General features: G+C 39.0%; 1 protein-coding gene across 1 annotated transcript in view; it reads left to right on the top strand.

The window, feature by feature from the left end:
* RET (ret proto-oncogene) overlaps positions 1-19,034 on the top strand; it is a gene marked incomplete at both ends in the record, with an annotated part of 80,745 nt that overhangs the window by 30,112 nt on the left and 31,599 nt on the right. Inside the window, 4 exons of the mRNA XM_084264293.1 lie at positions 13,827-14,078; positions 15,739-16,029; positions 16,513-16,754; positions 18,431-18,632. Coding sequence (XP_084120419.1) covers positions 13,827-14,078; positions 15,739-16,029; positions 16,513-16,754; positions 18,431-18,632 — 987 coding nt within the window. The remainder of the gene's footprint in view (positions 1-13,826; positions 14,079-15,738; positions 16,030-16,512; positions 16,755-18,430; positions 18,633-19,034) is intronic.

Raw genomic sequence — 19,034 nt, 5'->3', positions numbered from 1 at the left:
GTTGCTTTAAAAGTGGAGAAATATGCAAGGCACTGACACTTGCGTATTTATTTTCCTTCTGACCACTTTCATCTTTGCCAGCCAATGTGTAGGAACTCCCAGTGAGTGCCAACAGAACTTGTCAATGCTCGTTCCAGAGCAGAGCAACAGGAAAGCCACAAAATAGTTTTAAGCAATTCTGCCATCATTGTTCTTACACCGAAGTCCTGTTAGAAAAGTGGGCAGCTGCCTGGTACATTTTTCTGTGCCTTCACACAGAAATGGGCACCAAATACATGTGAAAAATCGGCACCTGTGTTTGGTTGATGCTCTGTGCTCATCAGAGGCACTCTGACATGAAGATTACACTACAACTTCTACACTACAGCCACAAACTAGGACAATATCAGTTACAAAAGTTTCTAGATACCTGGCTTAGTCAATTCTTTCATGCATTTTTGCATTACATCCTTAGTGGCAGTGTTTAGAGTCAATGTGGATCCATGTTAAAACTGAAATAGGGTTTCCTATTTTCCATAAGGCTCAGGTTACCAAATGGTGCTTAAGCTCACATTTTATTTCCAGAAGAATCATCTCTGGAGTTCTGCTCAAGTTTTTAATGCAAAGATATACAGATAACACTACATATCATGACATATTTTCTTTCTCCATTTTTTAAACTGCAACTGCAGATTGGAGCTTCTGATCTGAAATTCCCTGATCCAGTATTTCTTACTGCTGTTTAGCATGAGAATCCCAGGACTTTAGTCTGGCAAGTTTGGCTTTTTCCCCATTTCTTCTCTTTCTGTCTCTTTGACTTCAGAAATTCTAAAAAGGTTTAGCTTCAGTCTTTAGCCTGAACCTGTCAGCAGGGAAGGTTTATGAAAGGAAGAGCACACCCTCCTGTGAGTGTTTTATTGGTAGCTGTTGCATAGAAAGAAATCTGAAAGTTCGAAAGGTTTGTATGTCACGGTCTGCTTTTGGCATAAAATGCAATAGTTACCATTGATGATAAAATGGGAATAAATAAGTGTATGCATTAAGTTTAAGCTAGGTTCATTTTTACAACAAAAAGCATTGGGCCAAGCAGCTATTTATTCCTGCTTCAGTGAAACTCTATTTTATGAAAAGCATTCATGGAAAAGTCAATGCACTTGAGCCTTACCCATGACACAAAACCCTGCTAGGCTGCTGATGCCAGTGTGTTTGGGCAGGGGGGGCTTAAGGGTGAGGAAGAGCTTCTGAGCAGAGGGACTCAACCTGCAATTTTGAATTTACATTTCTGTGGTATTCAATTGAAATCTGAACTTCTGCTTTCATTATGTGTTTTAGTCTGTTAGCCTGTGGATATTACTGCCTAAATAAGGAAAGGGGGCAGGCAGAGGAAATGAGGTGAGGGGTTTTGCTGCCACTTAAATTTAAGACACGAGCTCTTGATGAAATGGTGCAGCAAGCACCTTTGCAGAGGAGTTGAGAAATCAAAATGCCTTGATAAAATGTGCATGGTGATACTGTGCTAGAACGAGACCCGATTGCTTCCTTGTGGCTGGAGATGGCAGTGGGGTGTTTTCAGCTCGGAAACAGATGAGAAAGCATCAGAGAGCGAGCATCGTTTTCACCATCTGAGAAAAATGAAAATGTATAAACTTTGTGCTTCAATATTCGTTTTGGGTCAGGTTGCCCAGCAGCTCGTCGCTGAACGGCGACAGTACTTTCTTTGACTCTGGGGCTGTCACTTACACTTTGTTGATACATCAAAAGATGTGTGATGGGAATGACTCCTCCAGTAGTCTTACAGTTCAGAATAAATGTCAACATCAAGGACTATCTGTGTGCATCAGTGCAACCCAGGACTCGGTTCAGACCTCAGCGTAGTAGAGATTGCAAGTAATTAAATACCACAAGTGATCAGAAGTTACCCAAGAGAAATGCTGCTGCTTTCTGATTAGTGAAAGCTTTATCAAAAGTGATGACTGTATGAGAGATATAAAGGAATTGCCTTCTTTTTGCAGTGGAGGATACAAACATAGGGCAAAGATTTAACTTCACAGTAAAAATCTATAGTGAAAAAAGGCATTGAAATAACTATGAAATATGTTAAGCATATTCAGTCGTTAATGATCAGAGAAGGATTGTTTGGTGTCTGGGATTGTTTGACATGCCCTGTAGCAAAGGACTGGGTTTTAGCCAGGCTAAAACCCAGAAGATCACTCAAAGGGAAATCAAGATTTGTAAACTCCTGTGAAGGTGCATGCTATTCCAGGTTTTATGGCTGCTCTCTTTCTTTTAGACTTTTCTAGTTCATTCCTGTATCTTGTCAGGACTACAATGTAGTTCATGTCTGTCTTGAAGCTAGTTGATAAGAGCTGTCTAAAAAAGCCATCAGTGTCAAACACACATCATGAGTATTAGGTCAGCCTGCATCCAAGCATTGTCAATAAAATTTCTGCCCTTCTGTTGACAACACTTATGCTTTAAGACAACAGCATAATGACTAACTACTGTGTGGTAATGGCTAAAAGTCCCCAAAGGAAAAGTTCTTCATTTTCATTAAGCAGCGATGTTCACAGCTGGATGGGGCGTGTTCTTGTTTTTTGTTTGGGTTTTTTTAATGATGGCAGGTGTAATGTAGATTTTTGTTAAACTATTTTAAAAGCAGGGCTGTATTATGAGGGCACTTAGGAAAATGTATTCTCTACCAGGGTGGCTTAAGAAATTAGAGGTTCAAATGCAGATGTGTCATAACAGTATTTATAGATTTTTATTTGAAGCATATACCTGTATTTCTTAGAAGGAAATAATGATAAACTAAAAATGAAAAAAATAACAAAATGAGAAGATCTGAATTGAACCTGCTTTCAATTCTATAGATCACCTAAAAATATAGTAAACTAAACCAAAATGCTCTATTAATTCATGGCAAAACTTTAAATAAATAAATAAGCTCACAATTACACTGAGATTTCACTTCCTGGATTGAAAAATTGAATTGCAGGCTCATAGCTCCCTTGAGTGTTTGGGAAGAGAATAGCAGCTCTTAATAACAGCACTTTCCTGTGAGAGATGGGCATTCATGTCATTACCGTTTTTCTGGCAAATTTTCAACCACCAGCAGCAAAAGTTTTCATTGATTGCCTCCTACTGCAAGGCAGTACAGATACTGCTGTCTCCTGCTTTCATGAGCTGCGGGAACTGGAGAAAATGAGGGAAGTACGAAATATTAGGTAGGGATAAAGCACAATTCAGGCAGTGGTATTTCTGTCACTACATAAGGTCTAGCAGGTGAATTTTTACACATCTACACTAAATATAGAAAATGCAACAGTGGAGAATCTAAAGTAAAAATCGATCAAGATGCTGTAAAATTTTTCTCCAGAAAACGAGAAGGTGCTGCATGCACCTTTTCTCTGAAAGTCAGCCCCCTCTTAGCATGGGGTGAGTAGAGGAGCCACTGCTGTCTGTCAGGAAGAATCAGAACCTGTGCAATTATCCAAAACTGATACTGTTATCACTTTGTTAATTGTCGCAATCCTGTGATGATGAGAGGGAAAAAAAGCTATTTGTGAGAAATACTGGTACATGCTACACTTGAATGTGTTTGTCCTAGGAAGATGGCATAGGCATAGGAAATAAATGGAGTTGTTTGTGGTCATTAGCATCGGAGTTGGACTGAGCTGTCAGAAAGTGATCCCCGATGTCTGACTCTGGCTACTTAGAACTGACAGGAAGGCTTGTGTTCATTTTGATGGTGCAGAATCAAGTGCAGCTGGAGGAAAGGAAATGGGGAAACTTGAGCTAAAGTAGTAATGTAATGCAGGAGTTTGTGTGCATATACAAATCTTTGTCATAAATCAACAGTTTGTTTTTCTGTTCATTTTCACTTAATGACTGGGATTGTGAAAGTTTAGTACATTATTTTTATTAAGGAAGCAGTGCAGCAATCTGAATTCTTATCTTAATGTAGGAAATGCATTGTGATACTGATATCCTTTTGACTAAGATAACAAATTTAAGCTTATCTGTTTTTTACCTTCGAGCATCCTTTCATCTCATCGAGTATGCTGAACAGTTTCCGCGGATGAGAGATGCTCGTGATTTATTTTAATCTTACATTTTTGTGAAATTAAATTCTATTTACTTGTCAGTACCTTGTTCTCCAAATCAGCACTAAAATGTTTATTGTGCATATGAGCTCAGCATTTTTGGTGTAAGCATGTGTGAAAGCTAATGGGAGTATAAGAAGAGTTTAGAGCACGTGTATGTCACTGCATTATTAGTCAAGGGTTTTATGGGTTTGAGATTTACCACTAGCATGTCTATTTCAGAACAGTGATACATTCATCACTGGTCTTCTCTAGCTTCTCATGTATCATAATCTCTGTGTATACGTAATACACAAACACATTCTAGAAAGCACACAGTGAGTAGAAAAATAGGCCTTTATTTTAAAAAATGAGAAATAAAACACAGACTGGGTCCACTGTTTTGTCTTGGTATCCCTTGTTATATAGTGCTGAGTAATTACACATGCCAGAGATCTGAGCAGCATGAGTGAACCTCAGATGTGTTGGCTTGTCGAGGTTCATTGAAACTAGTACAAGCAAAAGAACATGACTAAAAAGAAGCAGTAGATAGGGTGACCAGGGTCGCAGAGCCTGTCTGTAACAGAGCTGCGAGTTTTATATAGATGGTATTGTAATACTAGCTCTCAGTTTTGCCTGCCTTCTTCATAATCTCATCTCCTTCCTACAAACCTGTGTAATGCAGGAGACAGGTGACCATTTAGAATGTGAAACGAACCTTTGATTATTTGCATCTCAGATTTATATGCCTTCAGCAGTGCTAGGTTAGCCCTATCCAGTTCCTGCTGGGGGGAGAATATGTTGAGAAAATGCATTTAATGAACCATTATGATTCCAATTTAGCTTTAAAAAAGAATAAAAATTGGTACATAGGATTACACAAGATGTTACAGTGATAGAGAAGTACTTATAGCAATCTCTTTAGAGGTGCTTCCTTGTTCTTTGTGACTGTCTACCTCCAAAGACCTAGCACTGTTTTTAAAAATAAATTAATTTTATCTTAACATTCCTTTTGCTTTAGATCAATTCACACTGAAAAAAGGTGCTATTTAGTTATGAAAATGTGCTTTAAGTTATCTCATACAAAAATAAAAATAGTTGTTTTAAAAATTTCCACTTTACCTTTGATATTAAAGTTGGAAAAAGCTACATAGTTTGTACATGGGACACAATTTAAATCTATTCATAATCCTGTTTCTTGTCTATATACTCGATAGACACTTAGAGATGCTACTTTAGGATCCAACAATACGAAAGTTAATGTTTTGACATTATGGATTTGGGGATTGATGTTTTTTGTCTGTTTATAATCATGGGTGTTATGGTCCTGCAGATGACTGTTGAGTTGAGATGTATGGAAAGCCTCTCATGTACAGACATGGTAGTGTAGCTGTTTCCTTTTGCTTCCCTATAGCCAGACTGAGTCCCCTCCAGGCAGTCCTACTGGCTGCTCTGCCTGAGCTATTCAAAGGAATGGCTGAAATACAGACCTCTGTGGGTATCCTTGTATGTTTTCACAAATACATAGTCCAGTTTGTTTCTTTTTTTTTTTTTTTAGGATTTTGTTTTAATCTTGATACATACTGAATATGTACATGCACACACTTGTGTACACTCCCTCTCTACCTTCACAGGTTTTAATTGAAGATTTGTTTTACCTGTCCCCTGTGGTAAGCAAGGCCAAGCAAACACTGAAGCTTTGCAGCGTTTAGCATGGGCTCTCCTTCTAAGATCATTTCTCTGATGTTTGTAAACTTGAAATTACTTGTCCAAGCAAAACGTGAAGAGATCATTGGAAATACAAAGTGTGGAACGTGATACATCATGTCTGAACAGAGCTGAATTGGAGTCGTATGAAAATGAAACCTTATGTCATCATCTTTTTTTTTTTAATGCTGCCTTATAAACACTCTAAATCTGGCCCAGATGTAAATAAATTCTATTAAACATTTATTAATGTAATTTGTGCTGCAATATAATAGTCAGTTTCCTTGTCTTGCATTTCAGCTCTGTACTCATGCAGAGCAAAATTATATGCAGTTATTCTCAAGCAATTAAGCTATGCTTTAAAAATGGAGTATTTAATCACACAAATGAGAAGGATTGACAGAATCAGGATCTGAAGAATTTCCAGCCCCCCCTGCAATCTCTTAGAGAAGCTTTCCGTGCATGCTAATTTTTGTGAGGGATGCTTTAAGCTTTAGGAACACTGATATTTAGAACAATGAACCATCAAAAACTTGCCTTCTTGCTAAAGTAAAAAAATCCCCACCAAACCATGAGAAAGAAAGAAGGGCAGCTTTTAGCCTTTTTTACACTTAGGAAGTTCAAAAGTGGGTTTCTGAACCTAACGTAGAAATACAGGCTCTGAAAGAGGAGTGTAGGCATAGGTTTGAACTCAGTCTGAACTGGGCATTAGCAAACTAGTTGCAGAGATTTAGTAGAAGCATTTTCCCATGTCGTGGTAGGTACCTTGTTGCACAGATTTTCCATTCCTGAATTGAGACAAAAATGAAATTCCTGACAGTTTGTGCAAATCCAACTGCAGTACTTTCTTTTGGACAAATTTAGGGTCACCCTTTGATCTTGACTGATTTAATGCCTGATATGGGAAGCAAATTTCCTTTTTACCTGATCCAGCATTGACCTTTACCAGGTCTAACCTACTATCTTGTGGAATTCATTCTTATTTTCCCTACTAGGAGGTTAACACAGGTAGTTGACTGAGGTTTTTTTTAATCTAATGTTTGTATCTACTTAATTTCTATGTTTTCAGCCTAAATTTCAGGGTTGTTTTCAATATGAGCATGGGAATTTGGTGAGGAGAATCACAAGAGAGGCAATTAACTTAAAGCAGACCAGTTTAACAGTCCTGGAAAATATTCCAGTTAAGTATTGCTTCTGCTTACGATCACTTTGTAAGGACCTGTTCCCTCTGGAAGTATTGTATTCTGTAAAACACATGTGTTCCACTGATACTGCTAATATTGTAACTCATTCTACCATTTTCTAACAACTGTGCTACATTTAAATGTACACAACAGGTGAAACCTAGCAATTACCCAGCTTCATAAAGTTTGAATGTACTTTCAGAAAGTTCTGGTATGAAGCTCTATGGTGATCTTTCATCAATCCCCTCTAGCTTTGGGACCCAAGAAGCAGCTTTATACAAACAGGAATTAATTTAATTTTCACTTTATATAATACAGTTTTTTTATGTTCTCTGGTTCATATTGCATCTGTTACAATGCCTGTAATGATCAACTGAAAAATAACACACCTAAAAATAAGTACTGTCACGCTGCTGAGCCACATTAATGGCTTGCTAGTTAATGAAGTCATTGTTCCAGTGACTCTCAAATGCACGAGGAGCTATACCTAGGGCACTAATGCTGCAGCCTGAGCTCAATGAGCTGACAGGAGATTTTGACTTGACTTCTCTGTACAGAACCAGGAGAAACATTTAATAGTTGTGTTTGCACAAGAAGCAGTCTCCCGCGAGCAGTGGCTATACACCTACTGGGGTCGGGGGGCTGCCTTACCCTGGCTGTGCAGGCACACTGAGGGGAGCACAGTGGTCCAGGGGTCCCTGCCCCACCAGTGCTGTGTCCTCGTCTGGCACAGGCTGCCTTGTGCCATTACTTGTCGGCTGAGGACCTCAGAGAGAGGTGATGCCTGACACGAGCTCTTCCCAGCCTGAGGTTTCCAATGCTGAAACTCTCACCCTGGCCTAAAAAAGGAAACTGTCAGCTTGTGAACTGCATGTATGAGCTGAGCTCCAGGGCTGTTCCTTGTTGACAGGTCCCTTTTAGAGATGTTCAAGTGGCTTTTCAGGGTGCTTTGTTTAAACCATGGCTATCTTTTGCCCTGATGATGCTCTGAGTGGTTATCTCTGGTGACGTACAGCCAGGTCTATTGGAAATAGTTTTTCTTCTGTGATTACCTTTTAAATGAGTCTCAGTGCAGTGATGGATAGTGCATTGAGGAGTTCTTCATTTAAAATCCTGCTGCTGAACTGAAGGAAAGGTTGGAGCAATTCCCTGTGTAATGTGGAGATGGTTTGCTGTGTTAAACTGTCTTTGACTGAAGAGATGTTCATCTAAATGCTGGCAAAACCATTTTTATTCCTATGGGACGGATCAGCCTGTGTTAAATTGCAGATGTTGTCTCGAATACCTTGCAGGGTGTTCCATCTACATAGCACCGGCTCCAGCAGTGCTGTTTCATGCTACTTTTCCATTAAATAAATGTGTTTTTTCTAAATTACTGACTTTTTGGTTTATGAGGGCGGCGAGTTTATGTCTTAATTCTGTGGGGGCTAGAAGGGCATTAAGTGGACAAGTCCTTTAATTTAAAATATACAAGTGCGTTGCTGCTCTTGTTCTCTGATGAATCAAACGTTGGGCATATTAGTACTAGTAATGGAACATAATGGCTACTCATCAAAAGTAAAGATAATTATTTCAGGAACACAAAACTAACCTTGCCAGATAATTGCTTGTTGAAACCTGATGCTGTGCAACAAATGGGGGATTATTAACAGCAGGCTTCCATGTTCATCTGTTATATCATTAAATGCTGTATGTTACAATGATAGGGCTATCATTGCATTAAAAGCATACCCCTTCTCTTGGAGATGCATGTCAGTTCTTGATTAAGGATTTTGATTGCATGAGGTCTGCTCTATTCTTAATAAATTGTTGTGTTGTCCTTCAAAATGCTGCAGAGATCTGAGTAACTTTTGCAAGATGCAGGATATGTAGGTGTATATTACTTGTCGAACAAAAACCCACCCTCATTCATTTCTTTTTCTGCTGATTTTTTTTAAATACTTTCTTAAAACCACAACAAAATGCTTGTATTTTTAAATGTGTGTTTTCCCAGCAGACACTATAAAATTTGCAAAGGTTTTCATGTAGTGAAAAAAAGTGTAACTTAAAACATGATTTGGTATAAAGAAGCTGGATGGTAACATACATTTAGGCTAGCCAGACCTTTTTCAGATGATGTGAGTAATGAGATCCAAAATAACTTTGAAGAGATGTGATAGGTGTTCATACACATGGTGTAGCTGAAACCAGGCAGTGGTCATTTAAGCTCTGAGTTTTCACTATGAGCAACATAAGACACCTGTATGTTTATCTTGGGGTAAGTCATTTGTCTAAGTGGTGGGCCTTGAATTTGAGCAGTGCGCTGCTTTCACTGTTTCTGTGGGTTTAGCTGTCAGGTTCTCAATCCCAGGTTCAAGAGTGAGGTAGCTGCTGCATTTCACTCACTGGCACTTCCCTGGCTGCTACAACTTTCACCAGCTTCTATTTAGAAGAAGATGTTGTGGACAGGTCCTTTGCTTTGAGGACTAGGCTGACAGAGGATGCTCCTGAGCAGTGGCCCCACTGTGTGCTGGCAGTCCTCTCTTTTCCTCATCTCCAATGTGCTTTGATTCTGCAAGTGATTCATGTAGAGCTGAGATGGTTTCCCAGTTATCTAAGCATGTCCTTAGCAAGTCTTGTGACTGGGATAATTTTGCTTCAAAAAGTGTTTTCTTATGTCTGTAATTTTACCTTGAAAGATGGCTGCAAGCATTGTTTGGGAGGCTTTCTTTCACAGTGAAGTCATCTTACTCATAAAAAAATTCACACCACTTTGGTTGGACTTTCTGATCTTAAAGATCTTTCCCAAGCTAAATGATTCAATGACTTTTTTGGACTAAAACATTAAATTATATTTTTCCTCATCACTGTTGATGGTAAAAGTATAATGCTTTAGTCAGTGTAATAGTTTTCATCAAGAGTAGTCCACCTATGCTACTCAAGTCTGTAGTGGGAACCATAAAAAGCACTAGAAACATAGTTTCTGCAACAAATTTTGTTCAAAAAAAGATCAAATTGTATCAAAAAAGGCATTATTTACCTAATCATTCATGACTGAAAAAAGCCACATGAAAAATTGCCTTATTTCAGAAGGCAATCACCGAGGCTTAAAAATATATTTAATCTCATTTCCCCGCGCCCATTTTATCTGCTTTCTCTCCCTGGACTGGAGAACTGCTGTCATAACTGTATCTATTTCCTGTAGGAGCTATTAGTCAGTAGCATTACATCCGCTTAAACATGATCACTTTTCTCCTCTGTATGTTACTGATATGCTATTATCACGTAATATTGCCCATCCATCAGAGATTGCCATGTTTTCTGCCCTGATTGTAGAAGAGAGAAGAGCTTGAAGCATACTCTTCTAAAAAGTTCAGAGATTAAAAAATATTTTAATAACTCGCCCTATGTATTATTTTACTTTGTTACAAAGCACAACCTTCTTGTGATGTATTTCACTATTGTAACGTGAAATGTTTCTCTCCTTTTAATTCCTAAGCAAAAACACTTTAACCATCAGGTGTGAGTGTAAACATCTCAATTCCTCTTTATTTAAATGGCAGATTCAATAAAAACTCCATCTGGCTTCCATAGGAAGCTTGCACAAGTCATTGGAAATTGAGTTGATTTTTTGTTTTGGTTTGTTTGCGTTTTTTTTTCTTTTTTCCAAGATACGAGGAACTGTGGCCAGGATTAGAACCTCTTCCTCCTGCAGCATACTTGCCAGATGGCAAGTTTATTGAATCTGGTTTTAACTTACTAGGGCTTAAAGGAATGATCACAGCTCAGGAGAAGTGGTTCCTGTGTTTCTACTTCAAAGGTCTCCTTCAAAATCAGCCTCCAAAGATTTATATGTAAAGCGTGATTGTGACCTGGGCAGTCTGTTGCGTACCTCTCCTCTCTTTCAGGGCTTGAAATCGAGTTGGAGCATGACACAAACCACTTTATGAAATCCCAGTAATTTCAAGATCAGCAACACTGGGTGAATCTTGTTACGTGGCTAAATCAAATTTGTAGTTCTTTTAAAATTTACTTTAACATCTAAGATTCTGCAGTGCTGTAAAACCTCTTCACTTGAAATGGATGTCACTTAAAACTCTCCTTAGGTGTTGTCCTTGATTTAGAAGTACACTCTGTTCTAAAAATTTAACACTATTGGTGGACAGAATTTAGTTTCATTGTCTTTTACTTTTGTATCAGGGAGAAAAGATCTCACATCTCCTTAAATTTCTTACTGTGGCTTTTCCTAATTTCTTAAAGTGTTTTTTATATTTGTCAAAAACATTTCTGCTTAATTCTGCAAATTCTAAATTGTTTTAGGAAGGAATCCTCCTCTCTTTTCAAAATGGAAAATGTTGTTTTGTATTTCTGCTATCCATAGAGAAATCAAATGCTTTATGTTACAGGATTTTTTTCCCCCTTTTTTTGTGAGAGTGGAGAAGTTCACAGTCTGCTCCTGTGAACTCATGCCAGAAAAATTTAGTCTGCGGCGCAAATAGTACTTTTTTTATTTCAAATCCAGAGCATTCAGAATGCTGAACTCTGCTGAGGTGTGCATGCAAAATTTCAGACATTTAAGTAGCAAGGTCTGTTATAATTACACATAATTATTAACGTATTAAACATGACTGTGCAAAACTAGCGTGCCATGTGGGCCCAGATTTGTAGAGCAAAGCATTGTAAACATGCTTAAGACAAGGAAATAAATAATTACAATTCAAGTTTTTCCCTATGCCAATTTCACATTTTACACATCCATACTGTTTATATATATACATATACACACACTCTCTCTCTACTTTCTGTATGTTCCTTTTACTGGAGGTGATTTTGTGTATCTGCCACGATGGCAGTTCTTGTATCTCATGATGTGTTTGTTATGCTGAGCACGCAGCACTACTACCCACATTACCACCATTCATCCCAGCTTTAAAACAAAATAGGTAAATATTCCTCTATCCCAATGCTAATGTTGTATAAGCTTCATTTGTATGCATCAGTGGATTAAAAATAATTTTTTAGTCTTGAGCAGTGAATTTTCAGTGTTGAATTTCTTATGAGGAAGTTTTCATTATTCTAGAACCAAGATTTCTTTAGAAAATATCTCAAGGAAATCTATCTGCCTGCACTGGTGCTGGGCTAGCTGTTGGGGTATCACTTTTTCTGGTTGTTAATGAACCGGTTCATTAGGACTGCTAGCGGTGCATATTGACCAGGTTTTTCTGCTTCCAAAAGACAGAGGGACTGAAAAAATTATGAAATGTATTACAAATGCTCAGGAATCTAACTTATAAAAAAGCTGGAGATAGAATCAGAATCCAGGGATGTCAGGAGTTAATGCTTTTCTAAAACTCTCAAAAAGATTATTATTGGCTTCCCTTGGAATTAATTACTTAGGAGTGAATTCACCTACAGTATTACTTTACCACTTTATTCATACATTGCAAAGTGTATGTGAAAAACATAATGGACCTCTGTAACTCTCACGGATGTGATTGCATCCAGGGATACTGATGATGTCACGAATCATTGCAAGGTACAGTGGTTTCTGTGGCAGTTCCAAATGAAATTAGAGGTCTCTTGTTTACAATTTGTTTGCGGTCCTCTTCATTCAGTAGAACAGTGTATGGTTCCAATAATAATAAAAAATAAATATGTGCTATAGCCTGATACTATTTTGAAGATGTTTTGGCATTACATCCCTAATTTTACTGCCATATTACCAACGTTTTCAGTTGTATCTGGCTTGATTTAAGCTAAGATGCTCTTGTATTAGCAACATATGGAAATTGTTATTATTTCCATGTGTTCAGCAGCTGTGGGAGACATATTCCTTACTCCTTATCAATTCAGAATAATGGACACAAAATTCTGCGATTTGCAAGTTTGCTTTTATATGGGAGCAGGTACCGACTGCCAGTGCAGGGGAAGTACAAGGCTGACAGTTCTGTGTGTTAATGCATATGAGCCCAATGAGCATCACTTTTCACCCTCCCTGTCTGTCAGGCATTCCACTGTGTTGGTATCTGGGAGCCGTAGAACTGGAAGCATTGGAACGGGGCAGGGAGGTCATTACAAAGTGACTGAGATATGCTGAAGAAATAGGCATGAGGGGCAGTTTGGACCTACTAAATGTCAATGTCTGCAATATCTGTGAGGGGGGGAACATAGCAGAGAATAACGTCACAGCCAGCGTATTAAAACTAATATGTACATTTCCCTCCCCACTTCAGGCAAATACACTCTCAGCTTTCCTGTCTGTCATATTTAAAATACTTATAAGACTTTCATATCAATTTTATTTAAACAATTCCCATTTTCTGTATTGAAAATATCATGGCAGCCTGGTTACAAAGGCCACAAAAGGACTCCTATGTAAGAGGGGTTCTATGTAGTCCAAGGCAAAGCGTGTGAGCCGTTGATATATTCATGTGTTTTCTCTCAACAGAGAGGGTGTTTAGGCTTCTAAAGTGTGTGTTTTCATCAAAAGTTTTCTCCTTTGAATATCATCTGTGAGATAATGGCATTGCAGTTGAAAGCTGCAGATATGAACTTAAGTAAAATTTGGCAAGCAGAGCTTCATTAAGTGTTCTGCTTAAACTGGCCCAGATTTACGGCAAAGCAGTTTTGCTTTCAAAAAGCAGATGATTTTGTAATTTGAACATAAACCATAGGCCAAATTTTTGGTGGCTATGTTCCTGGCTGGAGTGTAGTAAAACTATATTTATTTACAACAGATGAGGCTCTGCCTTCTTCCACATCTTTTTTTTTAAATGCTTTTTTAATCCTTGGAGAGTGAAGTTTTTGGTTCTTTAGAAACGGTATCTCAAGAAAACTCTAGTGCAAAAATAATGTAACTGGGAACACCTCTTCTCTTGTGTGCCTTCCTTTGCAGCTACCTTTGGTCTCTACTTCCCCAGAAAAGAGTACACAGAGAATGTCTACATTGATCAGCCAGCAGGTACGCCACTCCTGCGCATCCACGCCTTGAAGGATTCACATGGGGAAGTGGCCCACTTTCGTCTGTGCCAGATTGTCGTCATTTCTCGAGCACGATCCCATGAAAATCATTGGTTTCAGATCAAAGAAAAAACAGGGCTTCTCTACCTCAGCAAAAGCCTGGATAGAGAAGACTTTAACATGCTGTGTAAGTGTGAGAAGAATAGCTTTTCTTTATTGAAGTGTCTGTTGTAAATGCAAAGAGCGTTCAGATCATGAGAGCTATCCAGCAGTGTGTAAGCATCACATTTGGAAAAAACACATCTGCCCTTTTAAAATGAGTACCTGACGAAACCCACAGCAAATGCAGGGATCAGTGTGCCAAAGCAAACACTGGCCAGGGACAGATTCAGTTGCTCACATCGGGGACTCCACTAGGGTGGGGAAGTTGCACTACCTCCACTCCACCCCCCACACCCCCCCACACCTCCCTCGCCAATTCACAGCTGTATAAGTCACAGCTTTACAGTGAGGTTTGCAGTTTATTCATCTGTGGATGCAAATTAAGCCAATTCCACTGTGCTAATGATGGCTGCTTAGTACCCATACCAATGATGTTAGATTAGTTCCTGCATATATGTATGGTCCTCAAATTCTGGTAAGGAGGATTCACAAAGTAAATTTGCATGTACCACCGAACAGCTCTTGGAAGAAATGGTTAAGTGTACCTTTCTCCCTCTCTTGAGATTTGGCTTTGTTAGGGAAGTTTACTATTGAACTACAGACACAAATTATCTCTGTGTTTTTCTCCCTTCTTTTATGTAGTAGAGGTAAATTGGTTTTGGTGATTTTGATCTATGAGGAAATTAGGTATCATTAGATGGTGGAGGAGGAAATGGTTGAGGAGTTAATGGCATACCACTGTGATCAGTTGCAGAAATTCTGCTGGTGGAGGGAGTCACTAGTAACTGTCTTGAGTTTGCAGGAACCATATATCAACCCTACCCTTTGACTTGGGTGCCCTGATGCTTAAATGTTCAACTTCAGGCACTTAGTCCTTTATTGTTTAATTACTGAGTGCTTAGTATCTCATTCATTTTCTCCAAAGTTTTCACACTTGGTGTTCATGACTATTGGATAGCTATTTGTGACTGAGCAGAGGAAGAATAGGTAAAACTCGAGAGTCTTGTTTTGTTCCTATGGATCAAAGTGACCTAGATCAGCTTTTCAAGTGAATTAGATCTATTACAGAGATGCTATCGTTCTCCCTGTAGTCAAAGCAAGGTAATCCAAATAATTACGGCTTGAGGCTGTATTAGTAGATACGACAGGTTCATTTTAACTTCCATGTTATCTTTTGACCAGCTCTTTATGTTTCATAATGATGAAACAATTTGTTTTCTAAGCATAAACAATTCATGCATATCCTCAACTGGTATCAACTATCAGAATGCTGTTACTTAAATGCCAGCAGTTATTGTAGATCTGTTCTGAGCGTTTGTTACTGTTTTGCACACTCTTCCCTGATGCCACCCCGCTCTGCTCTAGTCCCTCCAAAAACCAGTCCAATCAAAAAACTCATTACTGATGCTTTATGTCATTGTCTTATAGACAAAATGCTGATATGATTCCATCAACTTCTACAATATAAAATTGGTGGTAACACCTATAGGGGTTTTTTGTCTTACCAGGATTATTAAAATTGAGAGTCTCACAAACAGCAGATGATGTGTTCAGGAACTGGTTTATTATGTAATAGGGCTGTATGTGTTTTGTGTAATAATGGACTTAAAGCACAAAACAGGTAAAAGAAATGTTGGCTTACCTTTCATAAAGTATTTCTTTTTTGGTTTTCTTCTTTTCTGAAGCTGGAAACTGGATGCCATTATCAAAGGTAGTGCTGCATGTATTCCTTTCATCCCACCCTTTCCAAGAGAAGGAATGTGATTCTACTACACGCGCCATGGTTTCCCTCTCCTTGATCAATGCTACTGCACCAGCTTGCAGTTCCCTGACAGCAAGGCAGCTTTGCTTCACAGAAATGGATCTCTCCTTTCACATCAAAGAGAATAAACCACCTGGCACATTTCATCAGCTCCAGTTACCCTCTGTTCATCATCTGTGTCAGAATCTCAGCATTTCTTACAAACTTCTGGCAGGTAAAACTGGAACTGAAACACTTGGGCACCAGCAACAGATGTAGACAGCTGCACTGTTATTGATCCATTTTGTGGTAGATCCTCTAAGTTGATTCTATAAAGGAAATTCCATTACAAACACGAGCTGTGTCTGAAGATTTTGCCTTTGAGATACACAGATGGGAAGGAGGACTGTCTCCTTACCTAAGGAAAAAAAGATTGGTTTTAGAAATTTGCACCTGCTAAGAGCAGATTGAGACTATCCCGAGCTTTAAATTCTGCTTCTTCTAGACTGACCGTAGGATCTTCCCATCTATTCCATGTTTTCTGCCTAACCTGATAAAACCCTGCAACTTCCTTCTGTTTTACTTCTGGCTTTGCCTTCTATCACACAGTCATGATGTTCAAATGGATTTACCAGATTACTAAAGAATATGAAAGAAGAAAGCTCTCAGAGTCCTATAATGGGAAGGTGATTGTCCCTATTTATACTGTGTCTTTCAGCTGAGGGTATGCCCTTCCGGTACAATGAGAACACCACCAGCGTGAGTGTGACGCAGCGCCTGGATCGAGAGGAGAGAGAGAGATATGAGCTGATTGCCAAATGTATCGTGAGAGAGGACTTCAGGGAAACGCAGGTTGAGGTGCCCTTCCTGGTGAATGTGTTAGATGAAGATGACTCTCCTCCCTTCCTTCCCAATGGCACTGATACTGCAGATGCTGTCGTGGAGTTCAATAGGAAGGAGGTAATATTCCTCTCTATTTATTCCCTGAAGTAAAAGTGCAATGGTGGGAAGCGTGGTGACTGGGAAACGCCATGCTCTGGGTAATGGCTGTCAGCACCAAACATTTGGCTACACTTTTCAGAGCTGTGACTATAAAACTCTGTCTGTAGAATTCCTCTCCTCCAAGTTATATTTTATTCGGACTCCAAAAGTCTGTAAAAAGACTTTGGGTCAGGATTTAAACAGTATAAAGAGGTATTAGCAGTTCTTGAAGTCAGGATGGACCACTGCTAGGACTGTGGTCAAGATCACTTTATCTCCCCATGGTGAGCTCCCCTCTGTGTTTGTCACAGGGATGCTTCCCCCAGGTGACTAAAGCTGAGAGTTGTTACAACAGGTGCATGGCTGTATCCTTCCCACATATGCAAATCTATAGAAGATATCAGAACTACATTCAGAACATTATGAAACTGTACCAGTTAACAGAAAGTTAAGAGGAGCAATTGTCTGCTGCAGACAAACATTGCACCTGGAAACATGGTGGTTTCCAGTGTCATGCTGTTAAGGATCTTGCTTTAATGGTGCCCTCCCACTTTTCCTTTACGGCCCGAAGGTGACCATTCAAGAGGTCCAAACCCCAGGATGTCTTTGTGTCTGCCCCCTACACGCACACGTATACCCCTTGCTTCAGTGGAGAAGTATACAAGGGGTGTTCTTTGGATCTTGTCACTAGAGCAACAACCCTTTGTAAGTCAGTGGTGTAGAGAACATGCTTCTTTTGGGGTGTTCGTGAGAGGACTTTTGTTTCAACATCGGCAATTTATTTTTTTTTCAGTCAAATTTCCTCTCGAAGTGCATTTTGCTCGTGTTTGTATCTGGAAGGGACAAGAATTATTTTGGGCGTTTGCTGCCACCTCCCGACTAGAGCGAGTATTGTTTAAAACCCCTATGAACGCATCGTATTTACATGGGCATAAAGCCGTTCCTTTTAACTTCTGAGTGTTGAGATTTGGGAGTTTGATTTAACTCTGAATGGTAGAAAGTTAATATCTCAAATCTGCTTTATAAAGTCAAATATTATCTTCGAAATTACATGTCTATAGCGGGGAAAAAAAGCAGCATGTTTGGAAACTTTCAATCTTTTCTAGTGAACAAACTTGAAACAACAGAATTGACAATGAAAATTTTAAAGGCCTTGTGGCTTCAGCATCTGGGTAAAGAACAGCAGTCTAGTAGACTAAGCAGAAGGCAGCCAGCCCAGGCCACTTCTGTCACCTCGGGGAATGTGTCTGACATGTCCGAATGTATTTCCTTGTCTTTTAGGTGCACGTTACCTGCTTTTTTTAGTAGCGTAGAAAGACATTGCTTATGGTTTTTAAAAAGCAAAAAAGAAAAGACAATCAAGAGCTGTGCATGTGCATTCATTTCCTACCCCAAAAGTTTAGCACTCTAGTTAGACATAGACTCAAATGATTATATCAAGTTCTTTTCCAATGCCACCTTATTTTGTGTTTCTAACCCATATCCAAATACGTGTGAAACAGCAGTGACCTGAAGCTTAAAATTAATTGAAATTAAAGTGCCTTGAGTGAAAATTGTAAGGTTTTATTTGACCAATATTTAAATCTTCTAACGTGTATGAGGGGGAAAAAAAGCTTCAAAGTCATTCAGCGATGTCATTTATTATTTCTTTCTAGGGAACTGTTCTTGCAACACTAACTGTGTACGATGCAGATACCACACCAATCTATCCCCTTGAAAACAGCAGAAAGAAATACACAGGAACCATCATTACTGATGATCCCTGGATAAGTGAAACATTTCGGGTGGAGCACATCTTTGATGAAATCCACTTCAGCCCAAATGGCAGCCAAGTGAGGGGAACTCAACACGAGTACAGTAAGGTTTCTTCCTTCAAATAAAGGAGTTGTTCATTAGTTACTGACCAAGAGTTCTTGAACTTTTCTAGTCTTTTTGCTGAGCTGAAGAAAGCAGAAAAAATTCAAGTTAGGCAAACACTCAGTTTTAAACATATACTGAAAACATGGAGTTTGTGCATCTCTGGGATAGGGAGTGCACGGGGTCATGTGGTATATATTGATGTGAGAGGTTCTATGGTAGGGTTCTCAGCATGACCGTTAGAAGGGAAGAGGAACTCTCCTAACATCTTGAATGGCAAAGAGCATGTAACTCCACAGTATTTTTGCATTTAACTCCTCTTGCATTTCCTTTTGGGATTAACTTTGAAACATATCATTTTGATGTAATTTTGGGGGATTGCAGTATTAGAATACACATTTG

This window comes from Gallinula chloropus, assembly GCF_964237585.1.
Source record: "Gallinula chloropus genome assembly, chromosome: 5".
Lineage (NCBI taxonomy): Eukaryota > Metazoa > Chordata > Aves > Gruiformes > Rallidae > Gallinula > Gallinula chloropus.
Note: the sequence above shows the minus strand (reverse complement) of the source record. Positions and strands in the feature narration are given on the sequence as shown.